Source organism: Hippocampus comes, unplaced genomic scaffold (assembly GCF_001891065.2).
Source record: "Hippocampus comes isolate QL1 unplaced genomic scaffold, H_comes_QL1_v1.1 scaffold327, whole genome shotgun sequence".
NCBI classification, from domain to species: Eukaryota; Metazoa; Chordata; class Actinopteri; order Syngnathiformes; family Syngnathidae; genus Hippocampus; species Hippocampus comes.
In genome coordinates this window covers 785,350-798,204 of record NW_017806221.1, presented here as the reverse complement: position 1 = coordinate 798,204, position 12,855 = coordinate 785,350, and the positions used below count along the sequence as shown (strand labels likewise).

The window sequence follows — 12,855 nt, the reverse complement described above, 5'->3', positions numbered from 1 at the left end:
AAGTGAAACTGGAGTGATGTTATAATGTTCCGTATCTTAAGGTTAAGAAGCAAATTAGCACAACGCCCCAAGAGGACTTGTGAAATAACTTTTGTAGCTCCCCTTCCACAAATGCCCTACACTGACAGAAGGCAATAATGGCAAAGTCAGGCAAATTTTGACTCTCTTCAAATTACTAAATAGTTCCTGACATTGACAAATAACATCGCACATTGGAGCATATGGTTGAAGGAAAAGTATCATCCATGCAGTTAATCTTCTCTCTTCTTGCTATTTAAAAACAAATGACATCAGACATCTGTGTAAGCACAAAAAAAGCAGCAATTTTAGAAAGTAATAGATCTGCTAGGTCCCGGACTGCCGACGCATGGCCAACCACATGCACTGTCCCAAACACAAATGGAGGAACACACATTTATGTCACGCTTGTGTCTTCTATTGAGTCCATTTAGAAGCACAGGGACTCTAGGGACCTGGGGCAAAACTGTGATGGAAGACCCCTTTCTGATGAAATTGAAATTGTCTTTTACTGGGTGAACTCCAGAGCCAGTGTCACTCAACCATGAATGATATTTTAAGGTCAAGGGTCACACTCATGCGCACATCAATGCATGCACACGTGCCCATTCAACCTTGGAGGTAATCAGTTCCGCTCCACGGGCATGAAAAGGATCCAGATGTCAGTACTTTGCTGTTGCTGTTGCAATGTATCTATTCAACTGTTGCTACCTTTGTATACCTTGTTAATCCTGTTTCACTGCATGGAAAGAGCTCTGCATAACGTCTATGTAGCCGGGTGATGTGTGACTTGGGCTGTGAGACTGTGCTGAGGCAACCTGCAACCACAGCTGCCGAAGGCAATTTCACCTAGCTTGCAGGTCAACAGGATTAGCATCCAGCAAAGCAAATCAGGGGTTGGGGGCATCAGCAAGACGCTTATCTTACTATATGGTCCACTCTAGCTACCTACCATGGACGTTTTTTTTTTCCTCTTTCAATGTGTCTGATTGTGAGGAATGACTTGATGAAAGCCGAGGAGCTGGAAGGACTTACTTTCACTCATCCACTTGCTTCTGCACTGCTATCATTTTTATTTTAGCTTTCTTCTTGACTTTATTGCTCTCTTTATCCCTTTCTTTTTTTCTCTCTCCAGTGTGCAATCATCAAAACTCCTCTCTTAGATGCCCAGGCAATAAACCGGGGCCTCCCTTATTCCTGCATACATCTCCCTTGGCGAGGACAAAGCCAATAAAAGGCTGCTTTAATTACAGCAGCTGAGTGCTGCCAACACCCAGGTACAACACCGGTGGGTTGAGAGGTGCAGAGATGAGAAACTGGATGAAAAGTCGCATGTAACAGAAAATAATGGACCCGTTTTCACTGTTGGTGGAGTGACAACTGAAGATAAATCTCTTCGAGACACGCTCAAGAAGTTGATCAGAACTGAAGAAGCCTTTCGGATTAAATGTAAACTGAAAAATTCCTGTTGTTTCTGTTCAACTTTGACAAAATGACGAGGATGAATCTGCACAAACACTCTGTCGGATGCCGTTGCTGTGTAGTAATTGCACCTTTTTTTACTGGATGAGCATAAAAAACGACTTTGTAGAAAAGCATGTGTTCCGCACTTGTAAAACATAGGTAGTGTTTGCATTTTGGAAGTACCAACATCCAAGAATACATAGTTATTATGAGATATTTTAAAGGATGCTAATAAAGAGTATTCTTGTCCTTCGTATGCTGTCTCTCGAATCATATTCACACAGGGATGCACGGTCATGGGTGCAAAGCAGTCTCTAATTGTCACATGCACGCCCAACTACATTAGCCGCAAGAGGAGATCTTGCTGTTTCACTGTATAAATGCACTTTACTGAGCGCCAAGCTGATCTCCCGGACCACAACAACAATTTCTGCTCCTGCACTGTCAAGCATGTGTGCGCTTTCACCGCCCAGATTTTAATGATAATGAGGGGAGCCGCTTTGATTGGTCGGGTCCATTCCACAACGGGACACATTCACCCTTACGTTCAATTCTACCTGTGTAAAGTCTAGGAAAATACCAAAAGAAAGAAAACTCCACCAATGCGCAGTCAGACTGCACTTTACGCTGTGCTGAATACAATAAAGAAATGCTGATTGAATGTAAGCGCAGCAGGGATCTGAGCTCTGCAAACTTGGGTCGATTAGTGGAGCCCAGATTTCAAAGTAAACATTGTGAAGCTGCATTTTGCTACTGTGCTGCACACAAATGGAATAACCTGCCAAAAGAAGTGAAGTCAGCCCCAAGTATAAATGATTTTAAATCCAAACTTGGCTTGTTTTCCCATGCCTTTGATTAAGGTTTTCTAAACAACTTTTAATATTGTTTTCCTTTTCAGAAACCTACCGGTACTCTTATTTCTTTACTTTTAAATGTTTTTTCAGCTTTCTGTTAATGTGTTTGTACGTTGTCAATATATGTTATTTTACTAATTTTTGTAAGCCACTTGTGCTTTTCTCTGATTTGCTTCAGATTGTCATTAACTGTTATGTTGGTAAAAGCTTGTAGGTGTTGTTTCCTTGCTTGTGTACTTTGGATGAAATTTGATATACAAATAAAGCTGCCTTGCCTTGTCTAGACTTGAAAATAGGCCCCCATGAGTTGAACTGAACCAACTCAAACTTTATGGACACTTGGACTCTCCTTCAATTTTCTCCTCTCACTTCCATGTTTATGTCCCATAAGCTTGCGTCTTCTGCCTCTTCTATAACTGTGTCACCATGGTTATGGTGGAGGGATACTCCTGCCACATTCTGGTACTTTGTATCTTGCTCTACTTTGTTTCTCTCTTTTTCAATCAACAGCCAAAATCATTTTGTCATTTTAATTATTTTTCCGTTCATTTGTAACACCTTGGGAAGTTTTGCAGAACGGAGGTCTACATAGAAGACTTTACTTCATCTCAGTTGTTCTTCCACCATATCTTGTCATAAGCAAGTAATCCAGTCCGTATTGGACAAAGCATATTTCGCTATGAAAAAAAAAGTACATTGCTGTTGAATGTGATGATAACAACTTACTTCATCTTTGTAATCACTCCCAAACATAAAGAAATAAAAGCCAGAATTAATAAATGACCACTTCAAGTGGTCAAAAAGCCTCTCATGCCTGCAAAACTATTGATGTTGGGAAGTAGGCCTGGGAACAATAGACCAGTTGTCCTTTCTCATCTCCTGAACTGTACATGCTGTCATGCTCTTAAAAGCTCAGAGCGCAGCGCACAGTTGCAAATATGCTTTCACTTCAGAAGGCAATATGATACTGGGAACTGAAGTCAACAATTGAGAGTAGGATGATGACTCATAAAAGCACACCCAAGATCATCGAGCTAGGTTTGGAGTTAATGAAGAGCAGCACCACATATTCACGTGAGTGCTGCATTCATTCCATTGCACCTCAAACATCATCGTTTTTAAAATGAATCGCCATTCATTACATAAAACATAAAAGCAACTAGGAAAAGACTCATGTCCTGTATATGTAAAACGACATACTGTATAGTAGTGTCACTGAAGACGGAAAAAGTTGACATTGTGGTCTGTGTGTGTGTGTGTGTGTGTGTGTGTGTGTGTGTGTGTGTGTGTGTTTTAAACGTAGGGAGCACTCAACTCCGAAACCTTCTAAGAACGGATCCCCACTCCCTATTAGGACCTCGGCTGACACGTGCATGCATTATACATGAAAGCAGAATCTAAAAGCATGCAGCCCATTAGCAGGCATGGTATGGGCAAGAAAGGCACAAAAAAAAAAAAAATACCTTAACAAAACATGAAAAGAGACACCTCCGACACAAAGAACAAAGCTTGAACTGACGGCAGCCTGTTTAGTCTCTTATAAGACCACTAATATGCAGTAAGTGATATTGTATTGTAATCAGAGTCAAAAGAAATCAGCAGGGAGAAAGAATTTGCTTGCCTCAGTTTCATTGACTCCAGATTTTCTGTGGTTGTTACCTGAAGTGGTCCAACAACTGTGGTGTCCTTAAACTAAGCTGGATCAGCTGCCAAGTGCTGTTTTGTGTATGTGTTTGCTGTGTTCACTAATGTGATTACAGTGAAACTCATCTACAACGAAACCTACATGGGCGAAAATACCCCTTAGTGTGAAAAAATGTTCATGCATGAAAGCTATTCCCACTTTTCTGCTCCCCCTACAACGAAAAGTCCCCCTGTTCCGTTATACGAAATCTTTTTCTCTGCTCTTGATTCGCAACGAGATTCACTACAACGAAAACAGGCCTTCCGCAAAAGTCTAATCCAACCTCAGCATGCCACAGCGACCTCTACTGTTTCATTCGGAAACGGCAACAGCAACCACTACACTGGTTTACACATGCGCAATAGTACGGGAAGTATTTGTTTCAGACGCAGCACGAACATTGCACTGCTAAAATGGCGACAAACCGGACCTTTGCATACCAAGGAGATAAGAAAAGAAAAGCTTTCACGCTAGAAGACAGGATAAAGGTAATAAAAATGAAAGATGGAGGAAGCAAAATAAAATACATTATGTAAGAAATTGATGTAAGTGAAAGTAAATGCTGATCGTAAATTTCGCCAATTCTTTCCCTTTTTTTTCTATCTACGCTGGCTATATGAAGTGTCAAATAACTGTATGCTCATATTTAAGCACTATTTGAATAAAAATAAAAAAGTACACATATACGTTTTTTGTGTGCGTTCGTGTTTACGTCTGAGATAAAATTTGCTACAGTTAAAAGTCCCCTGTTGTGAAAGATTTCTTGCTGCAAACATGATTTCGTTGAAAGAGGAGTTTCACTGTACATAGAAAGGGCACATTTTGTAAAAATGCAGGTAATGATGACAGTTCACTGGAATTGTGTTCATTTTCTGCAACTACAAGTAAGCCTTACATCAACAGTAAGTGGAAGTTGACTGTGATGAGAATGTGAAGATCTGACGATAGATAAAATCACTTTAATCTGCCAAATGGGATGATTATTGGTCATCTCCATGTTAAGCTCTTCCAGTTGTTGACTGGAGTGATCATGTTCAGCGGTCGATAACCCAGCAATGCAGTGAGGTTCACTGAGTTTAGGATGGGGGGCATGATCACAGTGTGGTGATGAGAAATAGGCTGAAGGACTCCAGCTCCTTTCACCATCAGCATAATGTGTCTACTGTGGCAGTGAGGTCTGGTGACCAAAGGTCTCTCTACGAATGAAACAAGCATTTAGCAGGCTAACCAGAACATACTCCAGTGCGGCAAAGCCAAATCCAACTTCTCTTGACAAACCACACAAGCAGCCAGTCTTCTAGCTAGCTAACATTGAACATGTTTAAGTACTAGTAGCATGTCTGTCGGTCTGTCAAATCCCACCAAGAGCAGGTTGCAATTTGATTAAAAGCTACAGTTTAATACAGATCCAGAATATGCCTCAAGGAAAAACAATTTAAACAGTCCAGGTGTTGGTATGATTTTTCCAGATACAAATACTCTGCAGAGGGTCTCTTTCTAATTTCCTATAACAACATCCATGTGGTTACAACGAATAGTAAGGCCTTTTTTTATTTGGTGGACTTGTGCAGGACGCTTGTCAGTGTGCTCTGCTGACATATTGGAACCACAATGCCATGCATTTGAGTGAGTGTGTATATATGACTGTGGGTCTGTAGTCTATTGTTTCCTGGGGTGAAGTTAAACTACAGGTCTTCAACTCCCTCATGTTCTCCTCTCCGGCAGCACACCACAGCGGCTGTGAAGCGCGCACACGCTGCAGCAGTGGTGCGCTGGAGCATGCACGCACACGCAGACACAAGCGCAATACGTCGCAACTAGCAACTCACGAACTGCACGGTTATTGTTTGAAGCCGGTGATTGTGATACAATAACAGACGCACGCATGCACGTACATTTACAAGCACAGCACGCACCTGCGCGCCCACACATATAGCGCACTAGAGCAGCATAGCCGATGTTAGGTGGCAGGAAAGATCTGCAGCAGCAGAAAGCTCACTTCTGTGCCGGCGGCTGCTACTACACGGGCATGGCTGCTAATCAATAAACGCAACAATCCTCCCACCTCCAATACTGGCACAGCCACGGGGAAGCCCTTCCTCATAAATTAGGGGCACGTCTTCGCTAAGGAAGCACTCACCCTATGTTGCTCAGCGCCTGTTCCAACAGCTCGGTCTGTAAGATGTTTTGAGGGGCCGAGAAAGCACCATTGAAATGGGATAGAACCGAGCTACAGAACTGACGCAATGTCTCAAACTGCATTTTCGCCCTCCTGCTTTCTTTCTTTTGTGTTCGACAGCGGATCTCCTCTTTGCGGGGTGTTTTTTTTCTTTTCAGCCACAATACATCCCGAAGCCTCCGTCTCCCCCTCTACACATTCTCCTCGGTTTGTGTTGACTCGTATCTCCGTGGGCGCATTAAACGCGACGACGTCGATCAAGTTCCATATTTCCCCAGCAGCTCCTCGACAAACGTGTCCTTAGGTGAGTCGCATTCCGGGTGGGATCCTTTGGTCATAATTCTTCGGACTTGCAGTAAGAGCGCGTTGCAGGTACCCAAAAGGCGTTGTTTCTTCTCCCGATCGTGACACGAACGTCGCGCGGGGCTACAAAAGGCGAGTGGTCGCCCGCAGGAAGGTTGAGGTGGGGAAACATCCTACACGGCGACCGGGATCTGCATCTCCCCCAACCATGCATCAGCTGTCTCACATCCAAGTCATATTTTTGTCGAGGAACGGCGTCTCGCTAACACACGCACCCTGCTGCACTGGGATACAGCCCACTCTTTGTCATCGCTCTCATCCTGCGCGCTCTGGCATAAGCGCACAGCGGCAGATACAAGGCAAGGCATCACTGAGGCGACGCTGTCGTCAGGGGTTTTCCGCGACTGGGGTCACACCATCAGCTCATCATTCCGATGCAGTGGCGTCCTACAGCAACGCCTCTCAAATGGAAGTTTGTGTGTTCGCGACACCGGCGGACACATCCGCGGTGGGTGGAGGGGTGGGGGCTGCTCTGGAGACGAGGGATTCCATCCCATCGAGTTTAAAGCGTAATTAATCAACCGCCCCATCATCTCATGGCATCTTTCAGGCCATTAAGACGACATATCAAATCTGTATTCCCTTTTGAAATGAATTGGAAATGCAGTCATCCGTTTTTGCCCCCTAAAACGACCGCAAATTATTTTACGTGTTACACCAAAAGAAAATAGCACTGCATTGTATTAAAACGGAATGAATGGGAATGTAAAGAAATAAACTAGGTTATAAAAAGTGTAATTGCTGCGTGGTCTGCGTGTTTTTTATGTTCCATCTTATGTACAGACAGCACTTTGTAACAGCTGTGGTTGTTGTTAAAATGTTCTATAAATAAAGTTGACTTGAGTCTTCACAACTGTGTGTCTGAACTGTGGCCTCGTGAGCAATGTCAGGTTAGTCAAAACGTGACCGCCTTGACATGTGTCTTGGTCTATTGCTGCTGCTGCTTGCTTGTAAGTGTTCTCATTTTACAGTTACATGTTTGACTGTTTGCACTGTTCAATAATTGTCTGAGGGTGCATTTTGACTGTGAGTCTCCTTTTTTCCCCCACTCCACTTGATTTAAAGCGTCCCGCTAGCTTTTCGTTTTGATTTATGTGCTGCAGGTGACCCCCAAAAAATTAATGGTGTTCAGTCGCTGGTCCGTTGTCATAACCCAGCCACAGCTGGATGGATGACAGAACAATAAAGATTCCTACTTCCGCCTTGTTTCGCCTTGTTTGTGTTTGTTCATTCAGGAACAGTCTTGTTTTTATTTAGATCAATTTTTTTAAAAAATAGTGCCACCTGGATATTAAGGGCGCGTTTGGATAGTCATTCTGCCGCCCGTACAATTTGTTTGTACACCAAGAGCACGTACCCCTGTCTGTGAAAATAGAGTATATACTGTATATGGAGATAAGATTTATATTCATGCTTAGACGGCATTATTAGTGTGTCGCTACCAAAATGTATACATTTATCTGTGGACTCAGTTTGGGCTCAATGATGACTATCTGCAGGGTTGTCACTCATGGACACAGGATCAGGTGTGTAAAGACGTCTCCAAGTGGCCACTTCACAGCAGTTGACATCATGCGGAAGTGGAGATCTTCTTGCAGCGACTCGTAAATGGACTTTGTGTGTGTGGATGTCGTGCATGGACTCCAGCGAGTCAGTTTATGCTTCCGCTATGTACACCGTGGGCCTGCCCTGCGCCACATTTAAAGGGAATGAGAAAAGCAAGTTGACACTGTTCATTGCCACAATGGCACAGAGGCTCATTTCTGACTGTGTGTATGTCTACAGAAATACTAAAAGAAAGAAAACTCCACCCATGTGCACTGTTGGACCGCACTTTGCGCTACACTTGTGCTAGGTACCGAAATAGGGTCCATCGTGTTGCTTATGTAATACAGTACACACATTTATGGCCTAAATCTAAAGCTGAATTCATCAGTTCATGCTTTTCTCATGTTGTTGTTGAAGAACATTCCTCCTTTTTGTAAGGTGTAACAGATACGAAAGTACAGTATTGTAAAACAATCAAACACCTGCCTTGAATTCATTTCTTTGTTGGTGTACGCTTTTAGGGACCCAAAAAAATCCAAGTTATTTTATTTGTTCTATATTTCTTAAAATAACTGGCTGATTAATCGGTTAAAAGTATATTTGTATACTTAAATAATGGAGTCGGCTATGAAAAAACAAACAAAAAAATCATTATTCATTGAGTCCTAGATTTTACTTTATAGAAAAGCATTTTAGTGATTACAATCCCATTCATCCATCCATTTTCCAAACCAAATTAATTCAATTTACACTCTGCTTTTGAGTTGCAGACCACACACATGAAACCAAATCACACAACTGCAGGCATCTAAGGAGAAATATCAGGGTGAAAGGGGCACGTAAACAGTGCTGCACCGCTTGAGCTGAGGCCAGGAAGCAGACTAGCATCTTTCCAACAATTGATTTACATTTTTACATTTTGTCCACAGCGTAACTTTTGTTACGAAATTCTGTTCAATTGTTCCTTGTCATCCTGAATCAACGCTATTCCAAGAATTTCCAAAAATCTCGTAGCCTGAAACCATGACATATTTTTTGCACTGTAATAAGAACAGAAAGTGGCTAAGTGAGAGGTGTAGAAGTCTGAACTGCTTGGGAGCAGACATCCATTGTATGGAAAGAGGAATCATCTTCACCAGTTGTACTCCAACACATCGTATTTGCATCATACTTTACCAAAAACTAGACATTTGTACAGAAGCTTCATCATGTTATGGAAGCACAGAGATTTGAATACATAAATGAATGAATGAATGAATACTGTACCTACATACATACTGGGAGATTCTTCCACCGCCGTGGTCTTAGGTTTAACTAATACCAGACTATAAACACGGATGGTGAGCAAGAGCGTGCAACACTTTGTTTGTAGAGGTGTCTACAAGTGTTTCAAATGCTAATAGCTTTGAGAGAAGAAAGAGGAAGGAGCCACCAGGTGGATATGAACTGCCTTACATGGTAACAATATCATGACATGGAACAAAATTTAAGAGTCCATGCAAGCACAGCATGTCAATGGTCTCCGAAAAGGAATTCAGTGCACATGAAATAAGAAGCACCGTTTTCCGAACAGTAGAATTAAGTTGAATACCTAAAGCACTGTAAAACCTAAACTGGCCAACAAGATCCAACGAAAACGAGTCAACCTGTGAGCTTTCTGGGGGAAAAAAAAAGACATAAAATATTCACCCTCCATCCGCTAGCAGTTCATCAGCACTGTTTTCTTACATATGTTGTGTGGTATTTGAGAGTGGGTTGGGTGGATGGGTGTCGAAGAATTGCAGAGAGATACAGTCTATGTATCTGTTTCTCCTTTATAGGCCTTATGTGGACAAGCAGTTTGATGTGTGGCTATCAAGGAGGCACAGTTTGAGTCACTGCTCTGCGCCAACCAATACAACAGTTGCACACATGAAGCACTCTTCTGAATAGCCTTCTGTTCTTTTAGCCAGACACCTCCATGAAGCATCTGTATATTACAGTCTATCATCATCATTTTGAACGCATCAAATAAAAAACAATCATTTAACTCAGGGGTCCCCAACCACCGGGCCGCGCACCGGTCAGTTGGTGCCGGGCTGCACAGAAAGAATAAATAACTTAAATTCCTTCTGTTTTATTCATTTCGGAATATGAAAGATGTTTTATTTTGAAAATTTACCGGATTCTCTGTTATGTCAATCTACAGTATGTCACTCTTGACGCAGGTGAATGCGCGCTTCTCGGTCACGTGATAGGTTACCGCATATAAAACAAACGTCTTTGAAAAGTTTGTTTCGGGAAGGGGAAAAGGCCCAGCCAGGAGACAGAAGAGGAGCCTACGACTTTCAAGAAAGAGAAGGCTACATTTAATAGACAGTATCAGGAGTCCTATTTCAAATACAGCTTTATCTCAACGGGATGCGCCAAGCCTACTCTGCATAACAAGCAGCAATGGTGAGTCATATTTTTCATGCACTTTTTATTAGCGACGCATCTTATTTTGAAGGCACGTTTAAACGTTACCAGAGCAACCAGAGAATGTTGCGGCCAGATAGGGCGTTCCTCGTGTCATGATTCGTGTTTATTATTATGTTTTGAAAATACCACACTTTTCATGCAGGTCATATCATGATATTGTTGTATCTATCCGGCCTTAAAGGCCGGTCCCTGAAAATATTGTCTGACATGAAACCGGTCCGTGGGGCAAAAAAGGTTGGGGACCTCTGATTTAACTGATCTAAAAATATTTTGATCCCTCCATGCATATTGTATAATTTATGTGTCATTGCTTTTGGAAACTAACCTGTCTATGGGTGTATCGCCATGTCCAGAGTATCTCAGCGAGCCGTTGTCGAGGGACGCCTGTCTGGGCAGGAGCCCGCCGTGACGTCTACTTCTGTCTGACGTTGCTGTCAAGTCCCCTGAGGCTCCCCGGTAAGGGTATAGCGAAGGGTCCTGCAGTTTGGCTTTCTTCCCTTGCGGCCCGCCTTCAAATACAGCCCGCGCCTGACCAGGCACCGAGCCATAAAACCATGCCCCCGATTTGGTGAGGATTTCTTGTTGTTTTCGGCACAAGTTGCATACCCACATCACCTATAGGAAGGAAGAAGATACATGTTAGCGGTGTAATGGAAAGTGGCTATCAAAATTCTGTATATCCATGTTCAAATGTCAGATTTTTGTGACATAAAAATAATGAGATCAGAATAGATAATTTCAAAACTTTTCTTTGGATGACTTAATTGAAAAAAAAATCGAGTAAAAATAAACAACTGAGATACACAAGTTGCATACCCTCTTACAGTCGCCGATCGTGTTTGGAATTTACCAGTCACATGCAAATTCATGTTAAATGGGAGTCAGCACACACCTGCCATGATTTCACAACTGCCTCTGATTAACCCCAAATGAAGTTCAGGTGTTCTAGTAGGCTTTTTCTGGGGGTTTTTTTCCTCGCAAAAACCTGAGCGTTTTTTTGCTAATATTAACTGTGATTTGAAATTTCCTTCATTTCGACTAATGCTCTAGTTCCAGCTGAAGAAACCAGCCGCAAAGCATGATTCTGCCGAGAAAATCCTTCATTGTATGGCGTTGTATGTTTGCGCCAAATATGTCATTATGAGCAAAAACTACCACCTTGGTTTAATCGGATCATAACACATTTTCTCACGTGCATTTGGGAGATTTCAAGTGTGTTTTGGGAAAATGGAGCAGAGCTTGGATATTTTTCTTTGGAAGAACAAGGCTTCCGTCTTGCCACCCTACCTCGTAGCACAAGCATACGAAGAAGACGGGAGATTATCATATGTACTTAACAGCCAGTACTTGCCAGAAATTCCTGAAGCTCCTTCAATCTCCCTGTCAGATTTTTAACAAACCGGTTTTGTTCTCATTTTTTTCATTACTTATAGAGGAATGTCCAGTTCGCGGAAATGTCACTGTTGTGCCATATTTTCTCAACTTGATGACATCATTGTATTTCATGGCACATCTAATGCCTTGGAAATGATCGTGTACCCTTCTTCTGACTGATACCTTTAAACAATGAGATCCTTGTGATACTGTGGATGCTCTCTTTTGACCATGGCTTGTGCTGTGTGATATAATGTCAGGAAAAGGCCACTTGAACAGCTACAATTTATTTGGGGTTAATCAGAAGCACTTTAAAATGGTCATAGTTGGGTGCCGACTCACAATTTCATGTGAGTTTGAATGTTATTGGTTAATCCTGACACCACCATCTACTTAAGTTATAAGCGGGTGTGCACACTTGTGCAACTACAATATCTCAGCAATTTCTTTCCACTTGCGCTTTGTAAAAAACAGTTTTAGTTGAGGTGTACAAGTTGTAGAGTACATTCATGGTGGAAAAAGCTGAAATGATTGAGCTTGGTCTGATTTCTTTGTGTCACAAAAATGTGGCATTTGAACCAGGGTATGTCGACTTTTTATATTTGCTAAATGTGCAATTTTCAATGATGAGCAATAATGGAATGATCTGTAAATGTATGCGATGTAAATTGTTCACAAAACAAATGCAGACCACTGTTGATGGATGAAAGTCTTTTCGATTCCAAAATATCATCGACTGTCACAACAGGTGACTACTTTTTAAAATCAAAATGAGGTTTCCACCCCACAAAAACACATTTCAAAAATTGGCAATCTGTGTTGATGAGGGGAATGATGATTTTTTTTTCACACATGCAGCAGCCTTTTCACATAATTAAAAAACTTTTCATTTTATTACTGTTTTTCACACT

The 12,855-nt window shown here is 42.0% G+C and overlaps 1 protein-coding gene across 21 annotated transcripts in view; it reads right to left on the bottom strand.

Annotated features, from left to right (window-relative positions):
- Window positions 1-12,855, bottom strand: part of rims2a (regulating synaptic membrane exocytosis 2a) — a 137,658-nt gene that overhangs the window by 81,836 nt on the left and 42,967 nt on the right. For 19 of the 21 annotated variants that reach the window (XM_019856273.1, XM_019856268.1, XM_019856281.1 and 16 more), the window contains one exon: window positions 10,896-11,185. In XM_019856273.1, the coding sequence (XP_019711832.1) occupies window positions 10,896-11,185 (290 nt within the window). Of the gene's footprint in view, window positions 1-6,160; window positions 7,705-10,895; window positions 11,186-12,855 lie in introns of those variants that run through there. The other 2 variants (XM_019856288.1, XM_019856289.1) reach the window with 2 other exon arrangements.